This window comes from Cynocephalus volans, chromosome X, assembly GCF_027409185.1.
Source record: "Cynocephalus volans isolate mCynVol1 chromosome X, mCynVol1.pri, whole genome shotgun sequence".
NCBI classification, from domain to species: domain Eukaryota; kingdom Metazoa; phylum Chordata; class Mammalia; order Dermoptera; family Cynocephalidae; genus Cynocephalus; species Cynocephalus volans.
The window spans coordinates 11,361,356-11,381,989 of NC_084478.1; the positions used below are offsets into that span (position 1 = coordinate 11,361,356).

The window sequence follows — 20,634 nt, forward strand, 5'->3', positions numbered from 1 at the left end:
TGTGTGTGTGTGTGTTTATCATTATGCAATTTTAACTTTCTTTGTGGCCTTTTACCATGAAATTAGAATTTTCTATAGTTTTCACGTCACAAAATATTGCTCTTCTGAGTAGTTCAAATCAAAAAAACCTTTTTTTCTCCTCCAACCATTTAAAAATGTAAAAACCATTCTTAACTCGTGTGCCTTATGAATACTTTTGGTGGGCCAGAGTTGACCTGTGGGCCAGAGTTTTCCAACCCCTGAATCAAATCCAGACGTTTATTTGCTTTTAGGAGGGTCTCTGTGCTATAAACAGAATTATGATTAACTATTTTTCTCTTTAAAAAAGTGGCTTAAGCCACCTTGCTCAGTATCCATTTTACTTTTAGACACAATTAGATCACTTTGGTATCTTCGTTGGTGCATTTTGTCATAGTCAAGCCTGGACTGACTGATGAAGTGAGTGCCGTTCGTCCATGTTTGGTCCCAGTGTGTCTCACGGTGGGCACCAGCAGGTGGCTGCTGACCAAAGGGCCTGAACTCTGAGCAGCTCTTTCTCTGGCCAGTCACTAATTTGCGACTTCTTTATTCCAGATCAGTTACTACTTTCTCTCGGAGACATCGTGGATGTCATTATTCACGGCCCTGGTGGCGGCCTTCACGTTGCGATCCATCAATCGCTTTGGGAACAGCCACCTTGTTCTCTTTTATGTGGAATATCACACGCCCTGGTACATGGCTGAACTCTTCCCCTTCATCCTGCTTGGGGTGTTTGGGGGCTTGTGGGGAACCCTCTTCATCCGCTGCAACATCGCCTGGTGCAGGAGGCGCAAGAACACCCGGCTAGGGAAGTACCCGTTGCTGGAGGTCATTGTGGTGACTGCCATCAGAGCTGTCATTGCCTACCCCAATCCCTACACACGCCAGAGCACCAGTGTGCTCATTTCTGAGATGTTCAACGACTGTGGGGCCTTTGAGTCCTCCCAGCTGTGTGACTACATCAATGACCCCAACATGACCCGGCCTGTGGATGACATCCCAGACCGGCCAGCTGGCTTTGGCGTTTACACAGCCATGTGGCAGCTGGCCCTGGCACTGATCTTCAAAATCGTCATCACCATATTTACCTTTGGCATGAAGGTAAGTGAAGGGTAAGAAAGTGAGGGTGGGTGCTGGTGGGGGGAAGAACCCATGTCCTTCTGGGGACAGCACCCTACTCTCCTGAACAAAATTGTCATGGGAGGAAAAGGGGATCCGACCTTTCTTGAATGTTCTCATGTGCTGGGCACTTGACATTCTTTCAATCATCAGGACACAATTCTTTAATAACCAACAAGCCTGCAAAATGAGGTTTTAATCCCATTTTACAATTGAGGAAGCTGAGGCTCAGAGACCCGGAGTGACTTAATCAGACCCACAGCATATGGAAGACAGAGCTGGGCACGGAGCTCACTTCATCTCACTCCCAGACCAGGGGTGACCACAGCTTTGCCTGCTGGCAGGGTGATGCCAGGTGGTGGGACAAGTCCGTGTGTGGCCCAGTTTGGATCGATGAGCATGCATTGAGCATCCGCTGTATCTAGGCTCTGTGCTAAGTCCAAGGTGTACAGCACTCGAAACAGAATGCTGCCCCTAAAGAGCACATGCCTCTGGGAGAGACAGATGCAAACCCAGAGTTTTGAGACTGTGTGGCAGCACCTACGCTGCACACCACGTGATGGCCTCCCAGTCTGGGTGGGACTGGGGCCATGACGGGGTCTCTTTGCACACATCGTCTCCTGACGAGGAGTGTCCTCAAGAGCTGTGGATGACACCGTGTGCTTTCCTCATTTCTGTTCCTAAAGCCAGAGAAGAGACAGCTTCGTTCTTCCTGCTTTTAAACACGGCGTTAAAGTCAGACATACTTTGAAAGCCCTTCCTAAAGAGCTTTCTTTTATGGAAACTGACATTAAGTTGTCATTGCTTTTTTTAAAAAAAATTGAGGTAAATTTTACATAACCTGAAATTGATCATTTTAAAGTGTACATGTTAGTGGTATTAAGTACATTCACAATGTTGTGCAACCATCACCTCGGTCAAGTTTCAGAACATTTTCTTCCCCTTCATAGGAGACCCCATGTCCATTAGCAGTCCCTCCTATTCTCTGCCCCAGCAGCCCCTGGCAACCACCGATCTGCTTTCTGTCTCTATAGGTTTGCCTATTTCGGACAGTTCATTTTAATTAAATTAATTCATTTTGGACCGTCCTTGTGAGACTGGCTTTTTTCACTTAGCACAGTGTTTTCAAGGGTTATCCATGTTGTAGCACGTGTCAGCACTTCATTCCTTTTCTGGCTGAAGAGTGTTCTGCTCTGTAGATTCCCCCACACATTGTTTATCCACTCATCCTTTGATGGACATTTGGGTTGTTTCCACCTTTTGGCTATTGTGAAGAATGCTGCTATTGCTTACTTAAAAACAAAATGAAACTTTTATTAGAGTGTTAGAGTGTGATAAAAGAGTATCATATAGAGATGCATACAGCTTAATGAATTTTCACAAACCCACATGCTTGTGTAACCAGCACCCAGGACCAGAAGCACAACATTACCCACCCCCCAGAGCCCCTGATGTGTTCCATTACTCTTGCTTTCTGTGTGGTATTTCTATGAATTATCTTTTTCAAAAAAAGTCTAAGAAACGGTGTCTCTGGGTGTGTAGTGGTCAAACACAAACCCGAATCTGTGCCTTAAGAACAAGGATGGGTAGACTTTATTAAACAGCTGACTGTGTCTGATCCATCATCTCCTTGCAAAGGAATTTATTTTTGTATACAAGGAAGATGCTGGAGCATCTTCTGGTGCTTGCTGAGACTTTACTTTGAAGTTTCAGGGGATTAAATTTCTGTGGACTAAGGGGGAGCCCATATAGGAGCAATTTCCTAAGAAATATTCCAGACTCTAGAAATCACGCCCAAGGTTCTGAACTTCAGTTCGCCTGGCATCCTCAGACTGATGACCACCTGGGGCGACATAAATGCAGCTGTGGCTCAGGGTCTGCGCTCACGTCTCAATGAACACAGAGTAGTTGGGAGTGTCCTATAGCACGTGTACGGTCACCAGACAAACTAAAATGCATTAGCAGCCAGCAAAGTAAGCAATACGCTACTTCTAAGATCATTCAGTTTATATAGTCTGTTTCTTCGCTGCCGCTAATGTGGCTAGAATATATTCAGGATACTTCTCGGAAGACGTAGTTGGTTAGGAAGATGGAACTGCCTCCCTCGTCTCTCTCTGACTGGTATCCACTGTCTATACACAGAGCGGGAAGCCTTTGAAAGCTTTTTGGAAGATCGGGGGCAGCTGCGATGGTGCGTTCAACTTCGTTATTTTACCAGGGAGCAATTGCAGGCCCTTTTCCATTTTCATAATGTGGCTTGGCATTTAATTTTAGAAGCCAATCTGAATGACATGGCAAGGGGAGAGAGAAAGTCACGAGTGTCTCAAGTGACAGATGTTCACTTTGAATGGTATTTGCACCGGGGCTTATCATTCTTTAATCTACAGCAGGCAAACTGGGCCAGACTTTGCAGGGGAAGAAATGAAAGTGTAAAAGGGCATTCTCTCCATGTTGCAGTAGATGCGACCGACTAAGGAGGTCAAATCACTTGTCCCACCTTTTCCCAGCTGACTGATTTTGAAGAGTTGTGCCTCCTTTGAAGGCTGAGCAAAATGCAAGCTTGTCGAGGGGGCACCGTGGTTCCTGGGGATCGGGAAGGGGGACTCAGCTGCCTTCCCTCATGCTGCTTTTCTCTGTGCTCCCTCAAGATCCCGTCAGGCCTCCTCATCCCCAGCATGGCCATGGGAGCAATGGCGGGCAGGACGGTGGGCATCGGCGTGGAGCAGCTGGCTTACCATCACCATGACTGGATCATCTTCCAGAACTGGTGCAGGCCTGGAGCAGACTGCGGCACACCAGGGCTTTACGCAATGGTGGGAGCTGCAGCCTGCCTAGGTACAACCGGGGGTGGGGCAGGGAGGGGGTGGGGGCACTGAGCTGGCTTAGAGGACTGGTGAGGAGGAAGGCGTGGACTTGAACATTTGCATTACTCAGGATAGACTATGTTGTGCTGCTATAACGAGAATCCCCCCAAATCTCGGTAGCTCACACACCAAGGCTTATTTCTTGCTCACTATATATACTCATATATATTATATATGTAAAAAACATGGGTGAACAGAAGATTCTTCCCACCCAGTCATTCAGGGGCCCAGGCTGATGGAGTCTCCACCATCTTACAGCCATACCACCTAGAACAGTAGTTCTTAACCAGGAGTGATTCTGCCTTTCAGGGACACTTGGCAGTATCTGAAGACACTTTAGGTTGTCACACCTGGGGAGGGAGGTGCCACTTGCATCTATTGGGTAGAGACCAGAGATGCTGCTAAACATGCTATAGTGTACAAGACAGCCCCTGACAACAAAGAATGCTCCAGTCCCAAATGTCCCTAGTGCTGAAGTTGAGAAACCTTGGTTTAAACTCCCTGGAAGACCAGGAGTCAGTATGGATTCTCCCTTTGAATACCAAGGGACACAAAGCTGGGTCTCTCTCCTCTCTCTAGTCCCTAAGAATCCTAAAATTATAAGGCTTATGGGGTTGCTTGTTCAGTCAGATCCACTCGCCCAAAAGCCAGACGTGTGGGCCTAGGTGAGTGGACAAGCCAGGGTCCCTCGTTGGAGCAGAGCCCCCAGCCAGGTGTGACTTACAGCTCCCTGACGCGATGCCACGTTGAACAGAACCTGGCATCTGTTCCTGAGGCCTGAGCATGGACGGCATATGGGAATGTCCCCTTGGAACACGTGTGAGGAGCATTTACCGCCATCTATCCATTTCCACACATCGTGCCCTCCCGAGGGTCCGGGGTCGGGCTTCGGAATCTCACTCGTGTCTTGTGTTGCAGGTGGAGTTACCAGGATGACAGTGTCGTTGGTGGTCATCATGTTCGAGTTCACGGGTGGTCTGGAGTACATTGTGCCCCTCATGGCGGCGGCTGTGACCAGCAAGTTGGTGGCCAATGCCTTTGGGAAGGAAGGCATCTACGAGGCCCACATCCACTTGAACGGCGACCCCTTCCTGGATGTGAAGGACGAGTTCACCCACTGCACGCTGGCCACCGACGTCATGCGGCCCCGGCGGGGAGAGCCGCCGCTGTCGGTGCTCACCCAGGACCGCATGACTGTGGAGGACGTGGAGACACTCATCAAGGACACCGACTACAACGGCTTCCCCGTGGTGGTCTCCAGAGACTCCGAGCGCCTCATCGGATTTGCCCAGCGGAGGGAGCTGATTCTCGCAATAAGTGAGTAAAGATGGAAGCTCGCCTTTTGTCAGGAGCCAAGAGGCAGCTCTGTGCCCCCCAGTGATCAGAGAGGTGCGAGAGAATGCGTGTCACGCCAGGGGATCGCAAGCGTTCGTGTGTGCGTGGTCACTCGGGGATCTGGTGGAAATGCAGACGCTGATGGAGCAGGTGTGGAGCGGGGCCCAGCCTGCGCTCCTCACGGGCTCTCCATTGATGCCGATGCTGCTGGCCCCCAAGTCACTCTGTGAAGCACAAGGGCTCAGACCCAAGTCTTGCGTGGCTGGAAAGGGAAAACGTGTTTGCAAGGAGCCCCCTACACCCGCTCCTCTGGGAGGCAAGCTGCAGACGCTGCCTTTTTGGGGAAGTGCTTGATGAAGCTCAGGAAGAGATGTGAGTAGCCCGGGCCGAGCTGCTCTCAGAGAGCGACTTTTAGGTGGGCTGTGCAGCCGCTGGGGCTTGTGAGGTCTCTGCCCTGCCACCTCCCTGCCACTGCACAGGCTTTCCTTCATTTCATGGCTTTACATGTGATCCGGCTGTTAGCGGCCGCATGGGTAAATGACATCGCTCAAGTCCGCTCTGTGATTATTTTCTTCCTCGTGTACCAACTGAAATCAGCTGCACCGAGGGGCAGGCTGTTGAGTTGGGGGAGGAGAGAAGGGGCGATGCCCAGGTGGGGGCACTTCAGAGGAGCAAGCCTGTGGGCCCCAGCAACCTAGGGCCGGCTGCTTTGAAAGGGGAGCAGGAGGAAGGATTCCGCAGACAGAGGGCACTGAGGGCCAGAGGCCTGGGCATGAGTGGTTGGGAGCCCCGGGCAGGGAGGAGCAGTGAGCCTCGGAGATGGAGCCCTGCTGGACCTCAAGATGCAGCAGGGGCGGAGGCCAGCATAGCCCTTGCACCGGCACATGGCCAATGCCATCTGCTCAGCATCCTCGCTCCGCGATCTGCACAGCATACAGCATCCTGTGGTAGTCGGGGGCCCATGGCCGGCTTCCGTGTGCATGTGATGATTTTTACTGTGCGTGCCATCTTCCAGACTATTCTTGACGCACATCAACGGGACTTGCCCTGGTCCCGTTGCCGATTGCCTCACCGCGAGATTGTCTTCACCAGACGAAACTGCTTGCTTCTCCCTGCTGTTTGTTTTTTATTTCTAAGGTGCTTCCCTTCAACTGCTAAATCCTCTTCCCAATGTTAACTAGCTTTTAAAATATCTTTAACTTATCTCCATCAAAGGCCTTATAAGATAAGTATAAACTATGGCCTCTAATTTAGCTTGCTGTTCAAATATTTTTACCTCCCCTGAAGCCAAAATTGATTTTGTATTTTAGACACCATAGCAAGTTTGTGCTTCACTGTTCAGTTTGTGTTCCCTGTTTGTTGCTTTAATATAAGTCCTGTCCCTTAACAGGTAGGTGGTTTCAGGCCTAAATATTGCCTTATAAATAACAAGTTTTTAAAACTTGTTTAAGTAGGGTTGGGTTTCTTTTAAAGTAACGTATTCAGCAGCCTTTAAAAAATGTATTCAATCCCTGAAATCCTTTAAGCAAAGGTTGAAACTTAAAAACTAAAGTAATAAATGTCACAGCATCCACGATCTATTGTGTGGTTGCAGGCACAGCTGCTAAGAGACAGCTGACTAATTTCACTGAAACCCATTACTGTAGTCAAGGGGGAAGCACTAACTGTCGTCAAGTGGTTAGGGAAGACCCTTAGGCTTGCCCACCACGCGCTCTCCTAGAAGCTGTGTTTGGAGCGTCTGAAGAGGCACCACGCGGTGTCAATAGTACCTGTGTGCTTTCAGTCAGACCCGTAATAGTACAGAAGCAGCTATTTACACAGTTTGTGCCAAAGCAAGGAGTGTGTTGCTCTGAGTAATCACAAGAGCTGTTTTCCTGGTCTGTGGAAAGAGAAGAGTCCCTGTACTCTAGGGGAGAAATTCATGACCTGTACTTGAAGAATTATCTGCCCTTTTATGAGTATAGAAATGTGACGTTCACATTTAGCCAGTGTCACTTTTAGGGGAAATGGGAGCAAAGATTACAGACAGATGCAAAATAGATGCGATAAAAAAAAGAATGGTGAATGAGGTAAATGAGGAGTTTTCTTACACATCATGTTTACAATTGTAACAACCGCTCACATGAAGCTGAAAATGTTTTATTTTCAATCCGTCTCTGGAATACCAAAGCACAGCTACGTCTCTGCTAGAGGGAGATTAGTTAGCACTGCCCGGGCAATGTGGCCATCTTCGTCACCACATGTTAACACATGGGGCCGTACGTGACCCGTGTTCCAATTCCTGGTGAATGGGACTTGGCCTCTCGTTTCTCTTTGCAAGTATGAGGCTCTTTCTGTACTCAGCGGGGCTCAGGCTCTTCTAGTCTTGAGTTGTGCAGTTAAGCCAGGAAGGCTTCAGAGAGGCCTCAATGGGAGCCACAGAGGCGATGAAAGGAGGGAAGGGTAGGGTGGCGGGGAAGAGTGGAGGGACCTCATCTCTTCATCTGGTGGATGATTGAATGATGACTCTTCATCACGTGGAAGATGCTCACTTGCAGAAAGGGGTCCACATCCAGGACTGAACAAGAGGATAAGTGTCACATCTGTTGGACAAGCTATTCAGAGGTATAGAGGTGTCTGCCTGGGAGGGCTGTTAATGATTGGAGTAGATCATGGGGAACAGTAGGGCCATCTACTTCTTTCTGCTGGGGATGTTAAAATATACATATATGTAAATATGTAGATATAGATATAGATATACAGATGGATGTGCAGGGGGACTTTTCCATGCTTTGGTAGACAATAACCTGTCATAAGAAAATATGCTTTTTCTTCTATATAGTGTTTACTTTTTTATCCTATCATCTATGTACCGACCGCTACTGGGGTTGCTTCCAAGTTTTTATTTTAATCCTTTTCATTAATTACATCTGTTTTATGGAAGCATTTCTGGTTAACAAGATGGTAGAGTATTACCTCCCTAAACACATAATTACTCTAAAGTAGGGGTTCTCAACCTTAGCACGATGGACATTTGGGGCTGGATCGTTCTCTGTGGTGGGAACTGTCCTATGCACTGTAGGATGTTTAGCAGCATCCCTGGCCTCCACCCACCAGATGCCAGGAGCACCTCCCCTTCCCAATTGTGACAACCAAAAATGTCTCCAGACATTGCCAAATGTCCCCTGGGGGTGGGGGGTGGGGGCAAAATTGCTCCCAGTTGAGAACCGTTGCTCTAAAGCCACTTAATAGCTTACCAGATGTGTGATTCTTTCTAGTCTTTTAAAATTTCTTGGCCTATCACAGTTTGTAAAATTCATCTTACAAACGCTATTGATTACGCCCTCTGTGTACAAGGGTACTTCAAAAAGTTCATGGGAAAATAGAATTAAAGGTTGTATGAATCTTTCCATGAACTTTTGAAGTATCCTTATATTGCTGCTAGAAAGTAGAATGTCAAGTTGAATAACCTCAGCGGCTGCTCATAAAATGTACATCATATTTCAGGGGCCGTGGTCACTGAGAGTAGCTCTAGTAGAATATATGACAAACCACCTATGTTAAAGACAGTTAGAAAAAAGTTTAACTACTTTAACTTTAAAACATTTAAAAATAAGGACTATTAGGTTTTTAAAAAAGTAAAAGTAATACACACTCATAGAATATTGGGGAAATTAGAAAAAAAAAAGGAAAAATTTAAAAAGGCATCCACTTTCTTATCACCATAGAAGGACATGGTTAATATTTACTGCATTTAGAGCATTTCATTCCTGGCTCTTAAAAAATATGTTCATTTTGGGCTATATTTTTTTGGTTTCTTTCCCAACATGGGCTCCCAAGAGTCCCTGGGGCCTGTGAGTCTATTTTTTCCTACCACTACCTCATCCCCTGGGTGAGGAGTTGGTTTATTCTTTCATACAGAAATATTTCTTGAGCGTCCAGCATGTGTTGGTGCTATCCTAGGAGCGGTGGGTCCGTGGATGACAATACACAGTCTCTGTTTTCTGTGAACTTATGTGCTATAGTTTTGTTGCAGGCATTTTGGTGACTGACAAAGATTTCTGGTCCAAACTGGGAGTAGGTGGTTCACTCTAGTAGAGAGTTGCAAAAAGCTTTCTTGCCGGTTCTTCTTCCATTCACCAGCTTTTGGCCTATACATAGCAGCTCTAACCCCAAAGTTAATATACGTCCTTATAATAGAGTTCCAAAGTGGCCTAGCAGAGCCCTTCTGGAGAGAGCAGCAGTTACCGGTGTTGGAGCACAAGCTCAGATCTCTGTCTCGGACCCTAGCCGATGCCTATGATTCTTGCTTGGCAGTGAATAGCTCATGGGCTTTCCTTCCTAATGCCTCCCACATGAAATAGGCTCTGTTCTACATGGCAGGCAGAACCAGATACACTGTCATTTGGTAGACCTACCATTCATTCATGCGTGCATTTAGCAAATATCTGTTTTTTGTCTACTGTGTGCTAGGCATTGTCCAGGCACTGGGAGTGCACTTGAGAGCATGAGTTCATTGAGGTAGTGGCTGTTAGAATCAGGGCTTTAAACCCAATCAGTAAATTCAGAGGAAATATAAGCTTGTTATTTATTTTAGGAAGTGGATTGATGGTTCACTAAGTCATATTGGGTTTTATAAGAGGTTCGGCAAATCCATGTGATCAGTTCTTAATTGGGGTCTGTGGCTTGATTCAATCCTGACATTCAACCTGTTAAAATAGATGGAAATCTTGTTATGTGGGACATTATGGGAGTCAGTGCTCTACAAAAATGAGCAAGTATGTGTTGACCGCTGCCTCCCTGCCATAGTGCTTAAAGATGGAAGCATCTTGGTTTAGGAGAGAGGTACACAGTGTGTATCGTGCACGATCTACATTTGAAAACATGTGCATCAGTGTCGTCTGGTGTTTGTGGTTGAACCATATTCCATTTGATGTAACTGGATTTCACCTGACCCATATAATGTGCAGGCATTTGCCCAGCAGGCCCACTGTTCTGCTTTTAAACAGAGACCCCCTTTCAGACTCAGCCTGACCCCAAACACTGCCAGATTTCCATTAAAGTACTCTATTGTACTAAATGGCCTTAGAGGAGGCAGTTAGAATTTTATTTTTGAAAGAACAATATAGGTGAATAGTAGTCTTGAGAAGGCAAGAAATTTTATTACAGAAACCAGGATCCGTTCTAAGGCTAGCCTTGCTGTACATTTTCCCTAAGATTTTCTCATGAACCAAAAGAAAGATTAAAATTCCAACAGAAGGAAAATCGCCTTGGAGAAATATCTTGAGACCGATGGATTTATTTCATGCGTGATTTAAAATAGTCCGGGTTTCTAGCCCTGCATTAAGCTGTGTTTCTAATGAGTTCCTGTTACCCTACTTTTCTTCAGCTTTCTTTCACATGGCCTTGCCTACAGACAGAAACAGGCTAATTGCTACCATAACAGTTTTACTATCTTTCTTTGAGAAATGCACAAAATGGCCCATTTTTAAGACAGGAGATCCAAGGGGTTGGGGGATGTAGCTTTTCTGAGGTCGTTTCTTTGCACACAAGGGCCATATTTGGGATTGAGCTGCATTTCTGGGCTGTGAGCCTGGGCTGGTCTTATTGGTTCCTTCTTCCTCTCAAGATTCATTATGCCATTTGGGCCAGTTATGACTGATTTTGTAAAAAAAAAAAAAAAAAAAAAAAACCGAAAAAAACCGAAAAAAACCAATGTATTAAGGTTATTGGGCAGCTAAGTGAGGTTTCTTGTCCCGTCAAACTTCAGCCTCTGAGCAGATGGAGGAGTGTTAGGAAAGCAAGAGTGGAGGGCCCTTGGCCATTAGGGGTGCCCTGGATTGCAGGGGGGAAGCAATGAATATCCCCAAAGGAGCCGTCTTGATCAGGCCCATTTTGCAAGACTTTGGCAACCAAAGATCTGGTCACAGCAGGGGGACCCTGGCATAGCATAGCTTAAGAGAGATGCCAGTTTCACAGATCTTTGGCTGAAGCCCCTCATTAAAAATGTGCAGTTTGTCCTCTAAACCCCTTTTCTGTAGGATTCGAGGATGACGTGTGGGGCTATAGGGTGGACTTTCTCGGCCAGGATTTTTGTGTGGCTTATTGTTCCTGCTTGTCCCCGTTCTAGAGAATGCCAGACAGAGGCAGGAGGGCATCGTGAGCAATTCCATCACGTACTTCACAGAGGAGCCCCCTGAGCTGCCGGCCAACAGCCCGCACCCCCTGAAGCTGCGGTGCATCCTCAACCTCAGCACTTTCACGGTCACGGACCACACCCCCATGGAGACGGTGGTGGACATCTTCCAGCAACTGGGGCTCCGGCAGTGCCTGGTGACACAGAGTGGGTGAGTGGCGGGACAAGTGTGGACAGAATGTGTACTGTGGCCAGACTCGGGAGAAAAAGATGCATAGTCAGCCCTTAGGGAACTCACGGTCTGCTGGGGTGGACCAGTGCTTGCCAGGTGATGTCAGGGAGTCGTGGTGAGTGTATTGAGAAGGAAATGTACAAGGAGCTTTGGGACCTGGAGCCGGGATGGCCAGTGCAGCCCAGGAAGGCGGGGGACGCTTGCAGGCTACACTCCTGTCTGGGCAGAGTCTGAGGGTGGAGTCAAAAACGGGAGGAGCCAGAGGAGAGGGGCTTGGTGCTGCTTTTCTATCACCCGGATGGTACTTGGCTCAGGGAGAAAGTATGGCCAATTCTGTCCTAACACAACATAGGTGTTCCTCAAAATCACAGCGCTCTGCAAAAATGAGCAGTGCAGACCACAGGACTTATGGGGAAAATGGGGTTAGGCGCACAACACTCAAAAACTTCATCAGTGACACGTTTAAAGAAGCGATGGAAACATAATACAAATGGTAGTGCCATTTTATACAGTTAAAAAAAGGGGGGAGAGGAAGCAGAGAAAAGGAGAAAGGGGCAGGGCCAGCCTGTGGCTCACTCGGGAGAGTGCGGTGCTGATAACACCAAGGCCATGGGTTCGAATCCCATATAGGGTGGTCGGTTCGCTCACTGGCTGAGCGTGCTGCTGACAACACCATGCCAAGGGTTGAGATCCCCTTACCGGTCATCTTTAAAAAAAAGAAAAAAGAAAAAGGAGAAAGGAGGAGGGGAAGGGAGGGGGAAGAAGGGGGGGGAGGATATCCATGTGACCCAGGCAATGGAACCAAGCACGTTCTCGCCTCTGCCTAAGGTGCTTTGCTCTCCTGTAGCTTTCTACCTTGCACTGTCAACTCAGAATTTGATTTAACAAATGTTGTTCAGGCAAAGGTGAGTCTGGGAAACATCCCTCCATTTGTGTGGTTCCCTTGGTAAACTTCATGTGTTTGGTTGTTAGCTCCAAACCAAAGCACAGGGACTGAGGAGACTGGTGCTGTCCTCATTTTAAGGTTCTTGTGAATCAGATCTTTCCCAACTCGGAAGCAATGTAAGCATTAATTCTGTGTAGCACAGAGTGGACCTCTCCGCCAGTGGAGACTTCAGCTCATGCATGCCTTTCTTATTGTAAATGTAATATAATCAAAACACCGGGGGAGAAGTCTACCCATGGCGCTTCCACCCTATTATCATTTCTTGTATTTCCAGCCAATATTTTTATATACATATGTGTTTATGTAGTTGTAACTGGTATAATTTCATATCCTACCTTGTCCACTTAATATCAGAAATTTCATAAGAGTCATTTAAAAAATCTGGGTAACATTCCACCAGGATGAAAGACTATAATTTACATAACCACCGCCCCTTTTTTTTTTCAAATTTGGGTTTCCTATAATGCTTTATAATTATGGATAATGCTACTAGAAATTTCTTCATCCCTATGGCTTCTTCGTGGTCTGAAATACTCCTTCAAGATAAAAGATCTGATATTGTGAGTCTGCCTGACAGTTTTGATGCACTGTGCCAAATTAATTTACCAGAGTTGTATCCATTTAATAATGATCCCAATAATGAATGAAACCTGGTAGCTTAGAACACAAAGGCCAGATATAGGTAGCCCAGGAAACTATTCAACTCACTATATATTTATATGACAATACATCATACTTCTGCGTGTTTTTTCTTTCCATGCTGAAAATTTTAAATCTACCTACCATAATAAGCCACGTGGTCTTGGCTGCACTTCTCACACCTTTCAAAGAGCCTCCATTGATATCTGGTTGCATTTCAAGATAGAATAAAAGGCTTTCATTGATGATATTTGACAACCAACTGTTAGAAAGAAAATGGCCCATGGATAAAGAGAACATGCAACAAAATTCACTTTTAAATGCTGAGATCAGGGAACGATTTCTACCAATGCCTAAAATTCCTAATTCCTGGTGGAGGGAAGACCACTTCAGCAGTAAGAAACCACAAGGAACCAGCACACCAAGAATTTAATTTAAGAACTATGACTCCTCACACTCTAAAGCAGAGATCAGCAAATCTTTCCAATGGTAACACTCAGTGCCACTTCAGGGTATAAAGTTCTAGCACTGTGTCAAATAACCCAGAATTCATTCATTGCTTGAGGAGTAACCCGAAGTTTCAGTGTAGACCAAAACAAATCTTATTTTGACATTTTATGCTGGAACTTTAAAATGTTACTCTTGGGGGTCAGTGTAGTTTGATATGATGAGCTGAGTGTATTTTTAGTGAGAGATAATTTAAGTCTCTCCTAGGAGGGTGTTCAAACAAATCTCCTAATATCAGATTAGTTATTAAGACCACAAAGGCTTGCCCTGTCCTGCAAAGTGTTGATTTGCTGCAGTGCAGGGTGTTCTAATTTCCACCTGTTTTGCACTGGCTACAGGTCTACTTTCAAAGCATCCACCTGTCCTTTTGGGTAGGACACCAGTGATGAGGAAAACTGAAGAGTAAACTTGCTCAGCCTATTCTCTGCCCTTCGTGACTGAGGTATGAGTCTTTACACGGAAGATGTGCCCTTGCTCCTCTGTGAGATACAGAAATTCTGGTGTCACGAGTGAGGCACATGGGTGGATTTAGAAAGTATGATCAACTGCTTCATTTCCATTAATCCCAGCAATGGGATGAAACACTGGATGCATATGGTGGGGACATTTCAAAACTAAATCCGGGAGTTCTTGTTCTAAGAGCGTTATATATAATTTGAGCAACTTTGGATATTCTTCCAGAAATTCATACACTCTGGACTTGCTCCCCTGTCCTCCATGTATTTCCTCAAAGGGCACCTACCACTGTTTCAAAGATTTCCTCTCCAAAGTCTCTTCTCTTTGGAACTTCCAGGTCACACTTGGAAAAGCAAAACGGCAAACCATTTGCATATCCCTTACCACAAGCAATAAAAAAATATATATATATATAGAAGAAAGGTTACCAAATAATTAAACCAGCATTATTTTGAAAAATCGGATCTTGATCACAGCTCCCATCCATCGCTCATTCTCCGTGTAAATGCCTTGTCGTCCTTTTAGTAAAGAGGCCACTGGGAGGAACAGAAGCGAACCACACACAGTGTTCATTATTTCTGTTTACTGAGTACAGAGAGCAGAATCAGAGCAGATGTGAGCCCATAATCAAAACCAGAGAGCATGAGGCAAAGCAAGCTACTGACCTCCATGCCTCACAACTTCCAATTTGGAGTCCTCCTAGACTCTAAGGAATGTATATTTTTAAAATTTTTACTTTGAAGCAATGTTAGATTGACTTAAAAATTGCAAAGGTAGCTCAGAAAGCTTCTGTATACCTTATACTCTTTGCCCAGCTTCCCCCCAGTGTTAACAATTTACACAACCACAGGACATTTGTCAGAAATAAGAAATTAACAGTGATCTGAACTAAACTTCCAGTTTTATTTGGATTTTACTAGTTCAGGGACTATATTTTTAAAGGTTTATTTTTCTCTATTATAAAAATAATACACACCTGTTATTTTAAAATACTTAACTATTTTAATTTTCTCCTTATAGACAAGTTAGAAAGTATAAAAGTTTACAGAAGAATTAATGACCCATGGTCCCTCCACTGTTAACGTTTTACTGTATTTCTTTTCAGTCCTTTTTTCTATGAGTCATTTTCATTGGTTTGATATACTTAAATCACTATTTTTTACTTAATTTTGTAAAAAAATTCCTGTGTTTAATACACCATATTTAAATGTAGATATAAAAAGAGTGGCCCAAAGAGCCGCAATAATTTCCTGCTCCTAGTGGTAGAGTACTTTAAACAATGTTTTAAAATTCTAAAATCAACAGCTGATCCTCAAACAACCTTTCTGTTAAGGCAAACTTCCTTATGCCCATTCTGCCCTTGAGGGATCCACAGCAGCCCGAGGAAGCTGGACACTTGCTCCAGGTCACCCTTCCTTGAAGAGGTGGTAGGGGCTGGAATGGAAATCCCCAGTCCCAGCCCAGAGTTCTTTCCCTAACATTCTACTGACTCACGATACTCCTCTTATCCAGTTCTTCCCATTGCATCTGGCTCATTTCCTGTTTCCTGCCCATCTGAGAAAAGACACAAGCCAAGAGCATCATGGGAGTGACCAGGCTCCAGACTCCTCAGTCTTTGCTGCATCCCTTCCCCCCACCCCTTCTCTCCCCTTCTGCTCCTACCTCACCTCCACAGTTTCCTAACGCCATTCCTGGGAGCCTCTAAGGCGTGCCAAGGGCAGACCCATCATGAGCCCTGCACAGAAATGAAAGGCCAACTTGTGCTGGCCTTGAGATAACAAACGTTGACAAACAATGTGTGTGGTCCATGACTAAACAGGCTTGCTCATTTTCATTTCTTAAACCTGTTTACTTTATCCAACTGTATTCTGCTTATGCCTCTGGAGGATGATGAATGGGATCAACTGTCCTGGATAATTCCAGAAGGATGACATGCCATTATCTGAGCCCCAGATATGGGGTCCTACCCAGTGTCCATGTACCCAGAGAACTTCCCTATTATTTACCTGCCGTCACTGTCTTTTGGAACAGGATGGGGTTGGCCACAAGGACGAGGAGCAGTGGCAAGTACGTGGTGACATAGTGGGGGATGGTGTGGTCCAGACCCCTTTCACACCTGAGGGAAGTAAACTGAGTCATTCTTCTTGAATGCAAAGCTTTGGCTAAAACATGCAGACTTATCTGGAAGCTGAGATAAGAGGGTGAGGGCGAAAAGGGAAATGCACAAATCTACTTCTGCCCCTGCCGAAAGGAAATCTGACTCATTCCTCATGTCTGAGAACAAGCAATAAGGTGCAGGAGAATAAGGAAATCAATCATGTTTCTGTCTCGTAAATGGGAGGACCTGTAAGGCATTTAAAGAAAAGACACTCTGGGGTAGAGGATTCCCTACATGGGGTCTCTTCAAGGAAAAAATCACAAAATTCAAGTAGAAACAAAGGCACTCAACTAGTTAGGTTTTGAGCATTTACTACATGCTACACATTAGCCAGTAGCATGAATGACATCTCGTCCCTCTCCCTGAGCAACTCAAAATACCTGAGCTTCATATTTCAAAGGAAATTTGTTCTCATGATTATGGATATCAATTGTTTCTGTGATTCTTTTCAGGGAAAAGGACAAGGTTTTATACTGATGAGTCATAGGCATTGCCGGTCACCGTAGGATGTGTGGGGAGCCACACAGTGGATGTTACCAAGTAGGAACTATCAGCTAAGAAATGCATAATGTAGGAGAGAAGAAAAATGGTGCAGAGGCAGAGAGAACCAAGGCAAAGGGGAGAGAAGATGGAGCAGGCCCAACCAAAGGGGCAGGCAGAAAAGCAGATGACAGCCAGCCCCTGTGGTCACAGAAGTTGAAATGATAAAAACCAAAGCACTTTTAATATTCATGGAGTGTTCAAACCAAAAGGAAAAAAAATGGCAGAAAATATGAAAAATCAGGCAGGAAAAATGCAATACCCATCTTGCCATAGGAAGGATTTCCATGCTGCCACCTCCTTTTTAATAGGCACTTTCATCTTCAGCTATGAAGGCTGCAATGCAGTCTGGAAAGGCTCAAGGGGAGAAAGGGAGACAAGGAGCAAGAGAAGTGACTCCACTCCCAAGACAGAAAGTACATGCAAATGAGAGTGAGGCTTCGAGCTTGAAGGACCCGAAGGCTCTAGGTTGGGAGATGTGAGGACTAAGAGCTGATTAAGGATTAAGATGCTTCCTGAAGACCTGACAGCACCTCGGGGCACCTTGTGAGCCACCAAGCATTCACGCCCTTAGGCTCAGATTCCACTTTGCCAGGGGTCTCCAGGGTCCCACAGGTGAGGGCAAGCGACAGAAACTCCCTTTCCAATTAAGTGCGTTCTCTAATAGCAGCTGCTGACACTGTATCTGCCCTATTCAAGTTCTCCAGGAAAGAGAGCACACGAATGTATCTACACGGAGCTCCTATGAGTATTCACGGTTGATAAGGCAAAACAAGTTTGGAGACCGCTAACTGAGTAGCTGAAAGAAATTGAAAAAGAAGGGGGAGAAATGATCTACACCGTGGGCCAGCAATTTTTTTCTGTAAAGGGACAGATAGTAAATATTCTCTGCTTTGTGGGTCATACCACAGTCTCTGTCACAACGACTCTAATCTGATGTTGTAGTGCAAAAGCAGCCATAGACAGTACATAAAAAAATGGGCTGTGTTCCAATAAAACTTTATGTACAAAATCAGGCAAAGGGCCAAATTTATCCTGAGGGCTGTGCTGTGCTGATCCCAGTCCACACAGCCCTAAAACCACAGGTACTGCTCACCTGTTTTCCATAGGAAGAGTATATGTCCTTGCAGGTGTCTTGAGGCCTTGTAAATGGTTGCATTGATGGGATTTTAAACTTGAAGAAATGCCTGAAACAGTTTCAGTGGCCACATCTTCCTGCATCTGTGTTCAGGGTAGCCAAGAGTGCAGGATGGAAGAAAAGGGAGAAAGCACAGGAAGCAGAGGCACAGAATTAGCTCCTCCCAGAGCTCCCGTTTGCTTCTCATCTCGAACTCCTGCTTAAAATGTTGAACTCACCTGCTCCTCCAGAGGAAGCGTGAAGAATAAAAATTAAAGAGTGGACATGAGGAAGCTTCACCAATACGGAGAGGATATACCAAAAGCTTTGCATACCTGCTGTGAGCACGCAAACGAGAAAAGCAGAGGCCGGGAAGGAAATCACGGGTGCAAGGCCCTGCAGCAAGCCCTCCAGGTCGTGATTGTGAGTGGCCTCACATGGCACAAGACAATGGTGTGACCTGCAAGGCGACCCCTGTGGGTCAGGGCATGTCCATTTCCTGCAGAACACAGAATGGGCCTGGGGTTGGAACACCTGGGCTGCCAGGCGTGCTGGCTTACCTGGACACAGAAGGGTAGTAAAGCATGACAGCTCCCTCCAGGCAGAATAGGGTGGCCAGGCCCCAGGCCATGATGTGGTACAGCAGGATGGTGCTGGAGAGGAAAAAAGCAGGCAGCAACAGCATAGGGGGATAAAAAAGTCCCCAGTGAGACCACCAGACTGCTTCCATGCCCTGGAAAGGTCAGGGAAGTACACACACAGCAAAACCCTTCTGCAGAGAGTGTCCTTGTGTTGCTACTGAGGTTGTGGATTGTTGTTTTTTGGTTTTTTTCAATTAAGGTGAAATGCATGTAACATAAAATTACCTATTTGAATGTGAACAATTCAGTGGCACTTAGTACATTTGCAATGCCATGCAACCACCTCTGCCTAGTTCCAATGCATTTTCATCCCCCCAAAAGGAGACCCCATACCATTAAAGAGTCACTCCCCATCCCCCCACCCCCAACCCCTGGCAACTGCTGCTTCCTGCTACTTTCCATCTCTGTGTATTTGCCCATTCTGGACATTTTATATAGATGGGATCATACAGTATGTGGCCTTTTGTGTCTGGCTTCTTTCACCCAGCATAATATTTTTGAGGTTCATCCATGTGACACAATGTGTCAGAACTTCATTCCTTTTTATTGGTGAATAATAATATGCTATACGGTTATATCATATTTTGTTTATTCATTCATTCGTCACTGGATATGTAGTTCCAACTGTTAGCTATTGCGAACGGTGCTGCTATGAACATGCATGTGCAAGTGTTTCTCTGAGTCCTTGCTTTCTTTTCTTTTGGGTCTACATCTAGGAGTGGAGTTGCTGGGTCAGATGGTATTTCTACGTTTAACTTTTTGAGGAACCACCAAACTACTTCCTGCAGCAAATGTACCGTTTTACATTCCCACCAGCAATGTACAAAGATTCCAGTTCCTCCATATCTTTGTCAACACTTGCTATTTTCCACTTTTGATTTTAGCCAGCCTAGGGGACTGGCTGCTAATTTTGAGACTTGACCTAAATGGGACCCACTTTCAATAAAACCGTGGAATAGACAATTCCATCTCTAGTACCCTCTGAACAAATTTTTCAGTTCCCATCTACTATATACTGAATGTTTGTGTCCCCTTCCACACATAAATTCCTATGTTGAAATTCTAACCCCCAAGGTGATGGTGTTAGGAGGTGGGGCCTTTGGGTGGAAATGAGGTCATGAGGGTGGAGCCCTCATGAATGAGATTAATGCCTTTATAAAAGAGAACCCAGAGAGCTCCCTCATCCCTTCCACCATGTGAGGACACAGTGAGAAGGCACCATCTGTGAACCAGGAAGTGTGCCCTTATCAGACACCAAACCTTCTGGGAACTTGATCTTAAACATCTAGCCTCCAGAACTGTGAGCAATAAATGTCTGTTATTTATAAGCCACCCAGTCTGTGGTACTTTGTTAGAGCAGCCCAAATTAGCTAAGACAATATCTCACAGTCCTGGTACCTGTGCCTTGCTCCTCTCAACCCTCCAAGCCCACTCAGCCTCCCTCTTATCCACAGCCTGCTAGCCTAATCCCCGGAAGATGCCCTGAGGCCAAAACACCTGGTGATTACTAGCAGCATGATCTGGGCCGAACCCTCTTCTCAGAGCCTTGGGTTGCTCTTAGCCACAGGAAAGTTAAAACTCTCAATGGCCTGCCTGTGCCACTATAGTCAGGGCCAGTGGACGTCAGGCCATGCAGCTGTCCCAGAACTGTAAACCAAATAAACTTCTGTTCTTTATAAATTACCCAGTCTCAGGTATTCTGTTACAGCAACAAAAAAATGGACTAATGCAGAAAATTGGTACCAAGGAGTGGGGAGTTGCTATACATATAGCTAAAAATGTGGAAGCGCCTTTGGAACTGGGCAATGGGCGAAGTTTGGGGGAGATTGGAGGACCTAAAAGAAGACAAGAAGATGAGGGAAAGTTTGGAACATTTTAGGGATTGGTTAAATGGTTGTGACCAGAATGTTGATAGAAATGTGGACAGTAAAAATCATGCTGATGATG

The 20,634-nt window shown here is 45.7% G+C and overlaps 2 protein-coding genes across 2 annotated transcripts in view; one reads left to right on the forward strand and one right to left on the reverse strand.

The window, feature by feature from the left end:
- Positions 1-11,666, forward strand: part of LOC134366951 (H(+)/Cl(-) exchange transporter 4-like) — a 30,392-nt gene extending 18,726 nt beyond the window's left edge. Inside the window, 4 exon segments of the mRNA XM_063083530.1 lie at positions 574-1,119; positions 3,786-3,972; positions 4,920-5,318; positions 11,446-11,666. Of these exon segments, the coding sequence (XP_062939600.1) occupies positions 574-1,119; positions 3,786-3,972; positions 4,920-5,318; positions 11,446-11,666 (1,353 nt within the window).
- Positions 1-20,634, reverse strand: part of LOC134367165 (G-protein coupled receptor 143-like) — a 350,752-nt gene that overhangs the window by 317,497 nt on the left and 12,621 nt on the right. Inside the window, exons 4-5 of the mRNA XM_063083815.1 lie at positions 18,607-18,699; positions 16,238-16,347 (exon numbers count right to left, since the gene is read on the reverse strand). Coding sequence (XP_062939885.1) covers positions 16,238-16,347; positions 18,607-18,699 — 203 coding nt within the window. The remainder of the gene's footprint in view (positions 1-16,237; positions 16,348-18,606; positions 18,700-20,634) is intronic.